The sequence below is a fragment of the Gorilla gorilla genome, chromosome 9 (assembly GCF_029281585.2).
Source record: "Gorilla gorilla gorilla isolate KB3781 chromosome 9, NHGRI_mGorGor1-v2.1_pri, whole genome shotgun sequence".
Taxonomy (NCBI): domain Eukaryota; kingdom Metazoa; phylum Chordata; class Mammalia; order Primates; family Hominidae; genus Gorilla; species Gorilla gorilla.
This window is the reverse complement of record NC_073233.2, coordinates 114,900,220-114,915,308: the sequence shown is the minus strand read 5'-3', so window position 1 is coordinate 114,915,308 and position 15,089 is coordinate 114,900,220. Positions and strand designations below refer to the sequence as shown.

Here is a 15,089-nt window from a genome sequence, read left to right as displayed (position 1 = left end):
TCTCTGAACAAGTTTGAGTGGATTTTTCCAAATGAAACCTCAAATAACACTTATATTTAAGCCCTAACAAACACTTGGGAAGATTTGAAGTTAAAAGCAAATTGTGGTGGGGGTACAGCACAGGTTTTGTGGTTTGGTTTGGTTTTGCTTTTTAAATAAACACAGTCCACACAAACCCATCTGCCTTCACCTGGAAGGACCAGTTCTTTAATAAAAAAAACGCTTTGGCTTCGGTTTCACTGGGAAACTAAAGCCAGAGCCCCTAAACTTTTCTCTCCGCAGATCGGGTGAGCTGGGGAGGGTGCTCATCCACTTCATTGCAGGGGGAAGTACAGCCTGGAACCCCTCTTTCGGGATACTGTCATTTGCCCCTTCTTCCCATCTCTTACTCTATCCTCAGAACCAGTATGAGAGTTTTCTGGGGCTAAGGCAAGGGGCAGTGGGGTCAGGCGCTGGAAGGACTGGTTTGCAAAGAGATAAGCTTTGGAATGAAGCCGCACAGCTGAAAACTCGCGGCAAGACATGCTCGTGCTGTGGCGAGTCAGTTCGAGAAGCATTTATCCCTGCTCCCCTTAGCTTTCTGAGCAGCATTTGCAGTCAGGTGCAAACAGATCGCATATTTGGCGCAAAGAGCCCTGAGGATGAGGGACGTGGAATCATTCCCCGGTTTCCCCCGGGCCAGGTGCTAGGTAGTTTGAGGAGGAACTGTTCTCCAGTTCTCAACGCCTGCAAAGGCGGCTATAGGTGGCAAGCGGAGCTGTCCAGCACTAGTGAGGAGCCAGCGGAGCCGGGAGCCCCGCGCACCCCGCCCGGCTGAGGCTCAGCAACAGTGCTGTCTTGTCAGAGCAGACGCTGTCCTCACTGCCGCCCCGTTCTGGGCTCGCTCCGCGCCCACACGGCCTCGCACGAGGCGGGGAACACAAGTCCCCAGGAGCTGCTCCAGCAGGATGGGCGCCAAAATGTTGCCCCTGTCCTTCCCTTCCCCTGAAAGCGTCGCCTCTGGAGTGGGCTGGCTGGACGCTTGGCCTTTCCCTTTTGCCTCGGAACTTCCTAAATAAACTCGGAGAAAGGACAATATGGACCCTAACCCCCACTTCACACTGTCAGGTTTCCCCAAGGTGGCTCCAGGGGGAGGCCTCTCGCCCCCCAGCCCCGAGCCCTTCTCCCCACCAGCGCCGCCGGGACCCATCTGCTCCCGAGGGCCGAGGATAAGGCGTTTGGGGTTGGGGCCCTCAGTCCGACCCGAGCTCCTGTGCGCACCTCCTCGGAGCAGGGAGGGCGCGCAGAGGACAGCAACGAAGTGTCCTCGTTGCTCCTGAAACGTGGCGACAGGCGAGGCAGAGACTCCCAATGAGTATGATGGCGACACGTGATTCCCGCGGAGGGAGAGCATGAGGGGGGCGGGGGGATAAAGGGAGAAGGAGGGAGGCGGGCAGCAAGTGGAGAGAGGCGGGAGCAGAGAGGGAAAGGGGGCGAGATAGGCGCGCAGGCGGCAGAAGCCTCTGCCTCTGCCTCCCCTTCTGCTTGGGCCGCAGCCCTCCCCGCCCCGCCGACCGCGGTCACACACTCTCGGAGCCTCCCCGTGAGCGGGAGCGCGGCGCACGGCGATGCGCCGAGGCGGGCGCTGAGGCGGCGCCGCGCGAGCAGCAGCAGAGGCGGCGGCGGCCCCCAGCCCAGCCCGGCGCCGCCGCCGAGCCCGGGCCCCAAGGTGCGGCGGCGCCCCAAGTTCCCGCCATGAGCAGCCGGCTCGGGGGGCTCCGCGGCCCCGGGGACTCCCGCCCCGCCGGGCGCGACCGCAGCGCCCCGCGGCCCCGACGCGCTTAACGTTGTCGCTTGCCGGTCCCGCCACCGCCGCCTCCGCCGCCGCTCGCGTCCTCGCCGCCACCGCCTCGGCCGCTGCAGCTCCGCCGGCAGCATGTCTCGAAGGAAGATTTCGTCCGAGTCCTTCAGCTCCCTGGGCTCCGACTACCTGGAGACCAGCCCGGAGGAGGAGGGGGAGTGCCCCCTGTCTAGGCTCTGCTGGAATGGCAGCCGGAGCCCGCCCGGGCCGCTGGAGCCCCGCCCGGCCGCAGCTGCCGCTGCCGCCGCCCCGGCCCCGACCCCGGCTGCTTCTGCCGCCGCCGCCGCCGCCACTGCCGGGGCCAGGAGGGTGCAGCGCCGGAGGCGGGTCAACCTGGACTCGCTGGGCGAGAGCATCAGCCGCCTGACGGCGCCCTCGGTGAGCGGGGGGCGGAAGGGGGGACCGCCTTCGGGGGAGAGAACGCGGATCGGTAAAGTTGGCGCTGGGCGAGCCGGGGCGCGAGCGCAGAGCCCGACCGCTGGGGGGCGGCCCGGCCTCACCCTGCCCGGCCTAGGGTTCCAGTGGCTCCGGGCGACAGAGGATCCCCTAGGCTAGGGCGGAAGAGGGGAGTACAGCACTGGGAAGGAATAAGATTCCACTCCTTTGGGGTATCCTGATTCGGGGGCCTGTCTGCCCACCTCTAGCCTTGAACCCTACTTCACCACTGTTCCCCCTGGACAGCCCCAGTGCTGCTTCACACCCACCTGTTTTCTTTCCCCTAAACTTTCCCAGGCACTGTGTTCTGCAGTTCAGCTTCCCTGTCTTTCATCCTGTTCTCCAGCATCCCAAAGGAGCCCCAACCCCTTCCAGGAAACCCTTCCTCTCCTTATTTCCCACACTCTCTTGGTCTTAGCGTGACCTTCTCTGACATCTTTGAATTCCACAGGCTATCTGCATTCTATGTTGCATCCTTTTTCTCACATCTTCAGATACTTTTTGCCAGATACTTTTCTGAGTTGCCTTCTGTTCAAGTAATCTCTAACCTCGAGTTGTCCTCACCCCGTCGCTTTTTTTCTTTTTCTTTCTTATCCACTAGGCATTTATTCTTCTCTGGGTAAACCTGGTGTCTGGATTTCTTTTTTTAAAAATTTAATTTAATTTAAAGTCCCGGGTTACATGTGCAGGATGTGCAGATTTGTTACATAGGTACCAAACGTGTGCCATGGTGGTTTGCTGCACCTACTAACTCATCACCTAGGTATTAAGCTTCGCATGCATTTGCTATTTAAACCGCTCTGTACTTCTTGCACCTGTACCTCATCCTTTACTCTCTCCTCAATGGATTCTCTAGTGCTTTCTCTCTCATTTTTTGATGGCTTCTTTGTATTAGGCCCTTCCTAAATATTTGTGGAATGAATAAATCCCTCTCCAAACTTGTGGTCATCTTGGGATGTCTGTATCAGCAGTTTCAGGTGTACACCAAACTCCTCCTGGTTGTAGGCATCCTTCCAGAGTACTCCTGCCTTATTCCTGCCCAGGCATTTCAGCTACCCTTGGCTTTTACCTCTTGCAGGAATGCCAGACCTCTGATCCAATCTTACCCTGTCTGGGAGAGCTCTGTTTTGAAGAAATCCACTCTGTTGCAGACAGAATTTGAAAAAGATTCAGCGTCAAACCTCCACCCATCTTTTATCTTCACCCTGACCTTGGATACAAGAGCTTTAGCTCCTCCTGACAGCACTTTCACCTGCCCACCCCTAGGACTTTTACTTTTTTAAAGTTTCTGAAATGAATCTGAACACTGATCTTGTTTGATTACTGTTGAGTCTCTCTTTTGAGATTACTACTGCAAATGATGGTGGGGGGTACCTAAGAAGGAGTGGAACCCTGAGGGGACTGAGTACGGGTACCAGACAGTTCTACAAATATTCTTGTGGCACTTGTATTAATGGAGAATGATTTTTTTTCTTTTACGAGACCGGATTGAAGATGTATAAATCACTTATTACATTATTTATTTTGAACTAATTTAATTCTTAGGAACACATATTGAGAAACAGTCATCTTCCTATTCTTGTGTATTTTCGTATTTGATATATCTTTCTGCCACTTTTTCTTTCATCATTAACCTAGAAAACAATCCTCAGAATAGATTGGCTACTGTTTGCTGTTCTTCCCTGCCAATATTTCCCAGGCAGCGTAATTTTATAAACTATTTGATGTTGCAAATTGTTGAAAATATTTATTTACAACAGGAGTCCAATGACCCCGAGCGTCTGTAGGCTTGTGTCAGTACTTAAAGCAACATTTGTGCAATAAAATAGTTATTTAGTACAACAGATTCTTATTTAATGGAATGATTTTGCTAAAGATAATGATTAGTTTGGGGAGAATTGTTGATATAACCTTGGAGGGTTTTTTTTTTGCCTAAGAGAATTTACAGATTTCTAAAAAGTAATGTCAGTGCCTCTGATAATGCTAATTTAAGCTAAGACTATTTTCAACAACTTACATGAGGAGTAGATAAAAGAAACTGAGAAATGCAGTATTTTCTGCCAGAATAAGAGGAAGGAAATAGTCTCTGTTGGTTACTTTTATAAGTTAAATTTGAATGACTGGCTTTTTGCTGGATGAAAAGAATGTATCCAGAGAATGGTTTTCAGAATAAGCAATTTGAAAATAATTGTGATGATCAAATAAATGCAACAGCTCTATATACTTTCCATGCCATAGTTCTTTTCTATTATGAAAAGGGTCTGTCAGGTGGACGCTGAGAACATACAGGTGAATATACTGTAAACATTTTCAACATAACACATGTATAGAAAAATTCTCCTTGGTTAACCATATCACCAATAGACTTAGTGACACAACTAAAAGAGAGAGATTGTATTTCAAAGCAGTGACTCATTTCTGGGCAGTCCTTACCTTATTTTCTTTTATTTGGCAAGTTAGAACACTAGCTCAAAAAGTTCCAGTAGATTCATTTTTTGACATTGTCAGGATTTGAAACTTCTTTGAATACTCTTCAGGAGATGGATTATGTCCTCTCTATTCTCTCATGAAAGCTGGACATTTTTTTGTTTTTGAACCGCTGAGAGTAGCCATTACCAGAGCCTTTTTAGATGGGAATCTCTAGTAGTTGTTTTGAATGTTGTGAGCTTTCTTGCATGCCATCACAATATACTTCAGGAGAAACTGTACTTGCCATGGAAGCTCCTGTTTTGTCAGTTGTCTCATCATGGCATGTTTCAGTCACTTGGGATTTCTTCTTTATTCAGAATGATTTGCAAATGGAAAAATGAAAATTTATTTATTAAACTAGTTATTTGACCCATGGGATATCCACACTCAGGTTTTTGATGCTTAATAGTCACTTTAAGATGCACTGATGTTGAGTATAAAGGTTATAATAATTTCTAATACTATTTAATAAGAGTAAGTTGTATTGGTGAAATTGAAAAAAAATTCCAGAATTCAGGAGACCTGATTCTAATTTTGCCTTGAACAATGAGAAACTTACATATCTCTGGACACATTACTTTAAATGTCTGGGATTTCCCAGGCTTTGGACAAACTCTCATATTGGCATATGAAAGGGAAACATGGGCCAGGCGTGGTGGCTCATGCCTGTAATCCCAGCACTTTGGGAGGCCGAGGCAGGCAGATCACTAGGTCAAGAGATTGAGACCATCCTGGTCAACATGGTGAAACCCCGTCTCTACTAAAAATACAAAAATTAGCTGGGCATGGCGGTGTGCACCTGTAGTCCCAGCTACTCCAGAGGCTGAGGCAGGAGAATTGCTTGAACCCGCGAGGCAGAGGTTGCAGTGAGCCGAGATTGCGCCACTGCATTCCAGCCGGGCGACAGAGCGAGACTCTGTCTCAAAAAAAAAAAAAAAGGAAAACATGGCATATATTATAAGTTTTAAAACTTTTGAGGAAAGTAGTTTACTTTTTAAGATAGGGGCACCAAAATGCTATTTAATCCACCCAATTATTTAAAAAATATTGTAGTATCTATGTGGCAGGTATTGTGCAGAGCATTTGGAAAGACAAATGCTGAACAAAACATATCTAGTCTTTGATTTCATGGAACTTCTTTAATCATTATCTTTATTTTAATGAAACTATATAAAGGGAAAACATAAGAATTCCAATTGTCTTGGCGAAATCTAGGGGAAGTTTTATTTGTCATTCTGGGTAGTTTTGTTCATTGTGAATCTCTGGGGTGCAGCCATAATAATAAAAATAACCCTCCAATTAGCAGGTCATGATGATGCACGCCTGTAATCCCAGCTACTTGGGAGGCTGAGGCTCCAGAATTGCTTGAACCCGGGAGGCGGAAGTTGTGGTGAGCTGAGATCACACCGCTGCACTCCAGACCCTGGGTGACAGCGAGATTCTGTCTCCAAAACAAAACAAACAAAAACCCTCAAGACCTTAAGACCTGATTGAAGATGTATAAATCATTTATTACATTCTTTATTTTAAAATAATATAATAGTTGGGAATACATATTAAGCAACAGCTGGGGATTTCACATCAAGGGTGAACTTAGCAACTTACTTATTTGGATTTTATTCTTAAATGAGAGTTGCTTAGTTACCCTATCACTGCGACATCAATTTTGGGTTTGCTGGTGTCAGCCTGTCAGTGAAGATACACCACTAGAGTCATATAAGGGCAAGGCTTCTCTAGGTTTCTTGACAGAGAACATTGCAAGTGGCTTTGAAGACCTCAGAAGCTTTAGAGAGCAGAATGTCAGGAAAAAAAAGTAACAGAATTGGAGGAGTGGCAAATAAGGAGAGGAGAGCTACTGACCTGTGGAGTTGTTCAAGAAACAGAGACTAGTGAAGAGGAAAAAATGAAGGGGGAAGCTTAGATTCAAGTGACAAAAAAGCATAAATTATTATTTTGGGGAAGGAAATTATCTTAATACATGTCGAGGAAAGAATGAAAAGGCATAAAATACTTTATTTAGCTTCTGTTGATATTAAATAAAATGAGCTCTCTGACATGTATAAACCCTGAAAACAACCTTAGAAAGTATGTGTGTAACTAACATGTAGACAATGAAAAATGTAAAAAATATATTCGTAAGGTAGGCTATTTGACAAATTTAGGTACTTTAATTAAAGCTTTTTAAATTTGGGGCTTAATTTGGTTAACAAAGTTATAGAAACAGATTCATTACCATTATAAAAGTATATAAAGTATATTTCAGTTGTTTAATGTTTTCACATTTGTTGAAAATAGATACTATAATCTGAAATCAGAATTTAATGGCAATCTATTGCCTTTCTTTACCTTATCCTCAGTCATTTAGAAACAACATGACAGAGTTGAAAGCACAAGGTTTTGGAGTCTGACAAATTTAGGTTTGAGTAATCCTCTGCTGAGCCCCTTACTAAGTATAAGTCCCTGGGAAAGCTAACTCTTATCTTCTCTGAGCCTTAGTTTCCTCTTTTTGAATTAGGAATAACAACTACCTTGTAGGTTTGTTGTGAATAAGGAGGAATATTCTTCGTAAAGCTTCCTAAACTCAATAGATGATAGTTTCAGGGTGAGATCTATTAATTTTAACTGAATTTGAATGCCTCAAAGTGATCTAAATTTTTCATTTTCTTTTTTTTCTCAATAATTCACTTGCTAGTCAGCTAATTGGAAAAGTTGATAGAATAGGTTAACAGATGTCAAGTACGAAAAAAAAAAAAGTAATAAGAAGCACTGTATTTTGTCGGCATAGCCCAGACAATCCATTAAAAAAATTAAAACTGGAGTCCCTTTTTGGCCCCTGGGTATGACTCGTGTGTACACAGACATATAAAAATTGCAGATCCAAACATTTCCATCAGATTACTGACTGCTGTGTGGCAATATGAAAACTACTTTATCAATTCTATAAAAATACAAGGACATATATATTTGGTAGAATGTAGATATTTCATGACAAGTTAATTTTAAATTAGAAAAATTGTAGGTGAAAGAGAAGTTATTTATTTCAGTTGCCTAAGAATTCCAAGCATTCTTCATTTACTGCATTCAAACTAATCTGTATGTGTGTTCAAAGGCCTTGATAGTGAGATGCAACAATTACATAGCTAATGCTGTTTACATTTTATGGTGCTCTCTTCTTGTTTGGCTATTGGTTCAATTGCTAGGCTTTCTTTTGTCTTTTTCTTTTTTTTTTTTTTTTGAGATAGGGTCTTGCTCCTGCCTCAGCCTTCTGAAGAGTAGAACTTTCACTTTAAAGATACATTTTGACAATGAGAAATGACATCAGTGATTATTAGGTTTGTAAGTAGAAGTCAGACACTCTGACTGTATATTATAGTATTATATATTATATACTCCTTTTTATATATATTAAATATATATATTTATATATTATAAATATATGTGTGTATATATTATAAATATATTTATATATTTAATATATTAAAAATATATTTTATATATATTATATATTCCTGATTATATATTCCTTTTTAGTGTATAGTTTATTTACCTTTAAGGACTCTAAGATGCATAGGTGAAGTACTTGAGTGCTATTATATATTTTTCCCATCTATGTCATCATTAGTCTTTTTGTTCACCTTTTTGTCTTGTTGCCGTTAATTATACAGAGCTGTAAGTAAAATAAAACATAATATAAATATTTTATTGAATATGATAGGAAAATAAATGCACTGTCATTTGACATATACATTGTTGATCATGAGTTACTAGGAAGGTATAATTTTCTTTTTTTAGATTTCACACACATGTAGGCACATAGGCCGGGAGAATATATGCAAGGGCTATCTATTGAGCAGGCTTTCTTCACAGGCCCTTTGATGCATGAGGCAGTGGATTAGTTTAACATTTAAAGCCTCTGTCCTTGATATTCTTATGTTTAACTTGTGTTTAGCATAGTATGGTTGTTCAATAAAATGCTTAGGAGGGCCAGGTGCAGTGGTTCACGCCTGTAATCCCAGCACTTTGGGAGGCTGAGGCAGATGGATTGCCTGAGGTCAGGAGTTAAAGACGAGCCAGGCCAACATGGTGAAACCCTGTCTCTACCAAAAATACAAAAATTAGCCAGGCCTGGTGGTGGACGCCTGTAATCCCGCTACTTGGGAGGCTGAGGCAGGAGAATAGCCTGAACGTGGGAGGGGGAGGTTGCAGTGAGCCGAGATCATGCCACTGCACTCCAGCCTGGGTGACAGAGGAAGACTCCATCTCAAAAAAAGTAAAAAAAGTGCTCAGGAGAAGTAAATACATGTTTTTGTCTAATTGTTCAATTTTGTTAATGTTTCTTTTGTGTTTAATTTTTTTTGGTGGTATATTTGGTTCCATCAACCAAAATATTTAGATTTTTCTTCCAGCCTGTGATAGACATATTCAAGTATGCGAACCTGTTGGAATTTTGCTTATACCTGCTATTTAAAGCAAAACTTCGGAAGGAAGTCGTTTTACAAAAAGAGCAGATGGAACAGTATCCTCCTCCTTGGACTCTTTGAGTCGTCCATTTATATAATATTTTAAGAAGTTAGGTAAATGTAATGACTCTTCTACAGTCTGGATTGCTTATATTTTCTGCACAATTCTCTGTCAAATGAGAAGAAATGTTTGTCAACAAGTAGGCTACTGTTGCCAAAAATGCACTACTAGGAGATGGAAATGACATAATTATGGCCCTTAAACATCACTTCAGGACAGGATCTGAAGATCTAGAATTATGTGCTGTTAGCTCAGAGTACCTCATAACATTGAGGGCTAGAGTCATTTAGGAGGTAGGGCAGTGGGAAATATCTTGGAAGGCGGGAAATTTGCTGGGGCTGTTGTAGGGAATTGAGAAAGAGTAAACATTCTTATAAATAGTGAGAAATCACTTCCAGAGCAGGCTTTATTTGAGGCTTATTAAACAGTTCTTCATTTAATCTAGTAGCTCTCAAGCTTCATTGAACACAAGACATACCTGAGGAAAATTGTTAGAATGCAGATTCCTGGGCCTCATCCTCAGAGGATCTGGTTGGATAGTTCCATGGAGGGGCCCAAACTACATTTTGAACAAAACTCCAGGTAATTGCTCAGCACGCTGAATGTATGTCTAGAGGTGACTGAATTCCAGACCTTGAGGACTACTGAGCAGTGAGCTCTATGGGCTGATTTTTGGGAAGAATGATCCTGAAAGTCGCTTCCTTTGGGATTAATGTGTCCCAGACAACTACTACCTTAACTGGGTTAGGGATAAAGGTGGTGAATTGGTGCTGTTATCCCCACATCCTATGGCTGTATCTTTTGTGGTCGAAATAATCTTACTGGTTGTATGGTAGAAGGTATTTGAGGTTTCACCATTTGTAGCTTTAATTATCTGTGGACTCTGCCCGTTTTTCCCGAGGATGTTTTGTTAACTGCTTATGTTTATGTTCAGTAGTTCGCATGTCATAACTATAAGTATCTTGTGACCCCTTTTTCCAAAACAGAGAAACAGATATTTGAAAAGGTTGGGGATTGTAGAAAAAAAGAAGGGTGGTTGTGAGGGTGAATTTGACATTATCACCAGCATTTGTGTTTTTCAGAGTGAGATTGACACAACATTTCTCAAATGCTCCATCTACTGGTTCATTTTGGAGGAGTGATTTGTTTACATGCCAATGAAAAATTAAAAAGGTAAAGGGAGAAAAAACAGATCTGAATGCCAGAATTTTTTTTTCTAGAAAGAAAACAATAGGAGATTCAGATATCAGATATATAGGGCCACCTCTCAAACCTTACCACAATATGACACTAACATTAATGCTTCCTAATCTCTGCATCCTTAGCCATTCATTCAGTGGTGAAGTTGGGTGGGGGTCTCTCATTTAGTTCTCCAAGTAAATAAATGGTGATCCAACATTTGAAGAATTTGTATTTGCAGACAACTCTAATAATCTATCATGAAAGGAAGTTATCTGTGTGGAGGTCCTGATGTTACCTTAATTGTAAGTCCATAAAGTCCACTTGACTCATTTTCCTTTCACTGTATAATATTTGTTATGCGTGAGTCTGCTGTGGCCAATGGCAAAAATCAGAATGTTCTAAAACATCCTTCCATTCCTTGTTGTTTTATGTCTATGCTTCTTCATACATGAACCCTCCAACTTAATACTGGGAGAGGATGGTTTTTCTGACTCTTTTTATGTACACACGCACACGTATATATATATCGTGATTTCTGTCACTCCATTTTTTCCCCTATGGAATCCTAAGTTATCACTCACATCTCCATTATGAGACTTATTGTATTGTACCTTGATTTTGGTTTATTCTGGCTCTTTGAGATGGAAATCCTGTCTTATTTATCTGTGTATGCCCATGCCTAGCGGAGTATCTGAATTATAAAGGCACTCAATAAATGTTTGTTAAAAGAATGAATAAATGATCGAATAAGTCCTTGTGTAGTTTATGATGTATTTTGGTACTGCTCTTTTGGCTATAATGATTTTGTGATTTTTAATTGATTATTTTATCTGACTGTTCTGTTTGCAGCTTTTTCTCAGACATAAACGGGAATATAGTTATAACATTATTTTTTAGAATGCGTTAAGATTTTCTAAACATTCTCCTACCTGACATTTTATTGGGACTTCGTAATAATCTGTAGATTTTATGCAAATTGCCTCTCACTTTGGGTAGTATGATTATCTTTTTTTTTTTTTTGAGGTGGAGTCTTGCTCTGTTGCCCAAGCTGGAGTACAGTGGCACAATTTTGGCTCACCGCAGCCTCTGCCCACCGGGTTCCAGCGATTCTCCTGCCTCAGCCTCCTGGGTAGTTGGAATTACAGGCGCATGCCACCATGCTGGCTAATTTTTGTGTGTTTATTAGGGGTTTCGCCATGTTGGCTGGGCCTGGTGTCGAACTCCTGACCCCAGGTGATCTGCCTGCCTTGGCCTCCCAAAGTACTGGGATTACAGGCGTGAGCCACCGCACCAGGCCGGATAGTATGATTATCTTAAAATGCCTGTAGACACAACAGTTATTTGGGGTTGCTGATGTGCTGCCACTTACAAGGGTGTCTATATTATCTCCTAAAGAAATGTGTATCTGTAAGCTAGAGGGACAGTAAATCTATCATGCTGTGTTGTTCATTATTATTTTAGTAAGAAATCCTGTATTACCAAACATTCTATTAAATAAAATTCTACAAACCAGCATATCCATATATCTATCTTACAGTAATCATTAGTGGACACAATAGTGGCACAGGGAGGGATAGTGTCCTTGAAAAAAGTGTAGAGTTAGAAATTGCTTATTTAAAGATTGGGGAAGAGAACTGCCTAGGAATAGGAAGAAGTGTTATTGGGTGTTTTTTGAGGGCCCAGTTGAAGTTGGAGATAATGAGTATGTAGATCAAATTGGGAAGATGAGTATGACATGCAGAGGTATAAAGCAATGATAGTATTGTTTATGCATTAGAAGGCCTATATGTCAGATTGAGCTTGAGGTGTTTGGGGACAATCCGTTGGAGTGGAGGGTTATGTCTTAAGGAATAATGAGTGAATGTCCAAACGGGGAAAACTGCAATAATCCAAAGACATTTCTAGCCTTTCTGTTTGAACACCGATCTGAAATTAAGACTATTTAGAATATATCTAGAGCATTCTTTCACTATTCATTTCACTCTCTTGGAGTAGCTGATTTGTTTACCCCTCTTCTAAACCAGAATCAGGTAACCTGGTAACTAGTTAGTCTTTGAGAAACTCAGTTCTAATTAATTGCGTGATTAGTATTTACATCATGCTTTCAAAGTTAGGACTAATCCTTGAAAAGCCCAAGGATATTTAGCTACATCATTCATGCATTTGTTTATGGTTCCAATGAATAGTTGGTATACTGTACGGTTTTCTTGGCTCAGACTTGATACATCACTCCTTGAGTATAAGACGGTCTACGGGTTTTAGAGTAGCAGTGACCACCAAAATGTTTCAGGTTGTGTTGGAGAGTGCAGTGGATGTTTTCCTTCTTAAAAAGGTAGAAATTCGTTCTGGTGAATCAAACATTCTAAGTGAGCTATCACATGCAGTACTGATTTGTAAGAGAGCAGATGAAATTCTATGAAATGCACTTAAGAGTGAAAGGATTTTAAATTTGTTAGTCAGTCCTTCATAATCCCAAAGGTTCACCTGTGTGTTTCAGTGCCTCAGTGTTGTCCTTATGAGTATTAACTATCACTCTGCTGTAGATTGTGTGAACATCCTGGTGTGGGCAGTGTTTTAGATAATCAAGTGCTTGATAACAGCAAACTTGCTCTATGTAGAAGCACTGAGGAAGTAAATGGTACTTGTGGTCTGACCAAGTTAATGTGCATACCATTTCTCATATTCCACCAGGGAGTCTCTTAGGCAAGGGAAAGATATTGTGAGTAGATTTTAACAAACCGATTTCCTATCTTTTAGACTTCTGTATAATTTGGTGAATGTGCTTGTCTTGTTTTCCTTGAAAAATGCCTATCAGCCCATTTGTATATATACATGCACAGAATGGTTGGAGGCTGATCCTGCAACTCAATAGATGCTGCATTCTGATTTTTGTTCTAATTTGACTTTGGGGAAATAACTTTTGTCTCCACTTCCCATCTCTGAAATCACATCTATCTCACTAATCTCTCACTCAAGAGTAAATATGTAATAAAATGTGAGCAGTGAATGGAAGACATTGTGTTTACTATTACTCATGACTTCCTTGTTCTGCTTCACTTCTTTCTTGTAAAACAAAATATTTCTTCAGGTTCTTTAACTCTCTGCATTCTGGGAAAAGAGGAGATTTGCAGTCTGGCAAACTCTTCTTGTTATCTTGGGCATCATTGGATAAATTCGCCTCTCTGAGGATCAGTTTCTTCTGTATAAAATGAGGTTTACAATTCATAGGATTATGAAGATTAAAAGTATAGTAATGCCTAGCACAGTATTTGGACTATAGCATACGATCAATAGATTTTGGTGCCTTTATCTAACACCTTCTTACCAGTTATCCTGATACTTTCAATTACCTCTAGCCACAATCTTTGGCAAAGTCTCTAGATAATACCTTTTGTCATGGTTCGTGTTTAGTGCTCTTATGCTTTTTATGGGAAATATTTCCAACATTTTTGGGCATATGACATTTCGGGGTTATACTGTAGGGGAAATATACTTACAAAAGATGTTCTCTTTCAGAAATCTTAAAAACAAATGCGATCTTACCAGGTTCTTGTTTATTCACTCATTCACTTACCTCTCACATTCATTCATTAATTTAGACAGCATTTATTATCAAATGAGCACTTACTAATTTATTCAGCATATATTCTGTATACTTTAAACACATGAATGAAGTAGGGGCTCTCAGAAAAAACATTTTACATTGTCATTTTTGTATTTAAAAATGTAAAATCACGCCTGTAATCTCAGCACTTTGGGAGGTTGAGATGGGAGGATTGCTTGAGACCAGGAGTTTGAGACCAGCTTGGGCAACATAGTGAGATCTTGTCTCTACAAAAATACTGAAGAATTAGCTGGGCACAGTGGCATGCACCTGTGGTCCTGGATATTCAGGAGGCTGGGTGAGAGGATCACTTGAGCCCATGTGGTCAAGGCTGCAATGAGCTATGGTCACACTACTGAATGGCACCTTGGGTGACAGTGAGAAGTTGTCTCCAAAAAAATTTAAAAAATGTAAAATCACATTTAAAAAATTACCAAATTATGTCCACAGCAGCTATTGTCTGCCCCTCTGTCTGTCTCTGCCCCTTATTCTATGCTGACCTTTTCTAGTTTTGTGTGATGTGTAGGACATAGGGTCAAAGTACAGTGTGTATCTAAAAAGATCAGTTGAAGCTATAGTAATGATGATAATAATAATATTTATTTGTTGAGTGCTTACCATTATCGGGCAGTGTGCTTAGTGTTCCATGAATTTTATTCCATTAAATACTCACAATATTAATGCAGGGGTGATGCCTTACCATGGTCATAGGACATTAACAGAGAACATCAAGAGCCTATGTCTCTAACCTTATCTTGTACTCTATATACTCATGGTTCTATGATACACTCCTTGAATATGCTAAGCAAGCATCATTTTGTCTTAGGACTATTGTTCGATTCCTCATGTCAGAAATGTCCCCTACCCACATTCTTTGCTTGGTTCTCCCAAGATTGGCTCTTTCTTAGTTTTCAGCTTTCAGCTCAGTGTCACATCATCAGACAGTAGTCCTCCTACACCAACCATTCTGTTTCACATCACTGTTTATTTATTCTTTTCATCATAGCTTCACTATCATAAATTATCTTATTTACTAGT

General features: G+C 41.7%; 1 protein-coding gene across 1 annotated transcript in view; it reads left to right on the top strand.

Annotated features, from left to right (window-relative positions):
• Window positions 1–1,912: 1,912 nt before the first annotated feature.
• The window catches only part of GUCY1A2 (guanylate cyclase 1 soluble subunit alpha 2), a 350,970-nt gene continuing 337,793 nt past the window's right edge, over window positions 1,913–15,089 (top strand). The window contains exon 1 of the mRNA XM_019037654.4: window positions 1,913–2,218. Coding sequence (XP_018893199.3) covers window positions 1,916–2,218 — 303 coding nt within the window. The 5' untranslated portion in view covers window positions 1,913–1,915. The remainder of the gene's footprint in view (window positions 2,219–15,089) is intronic.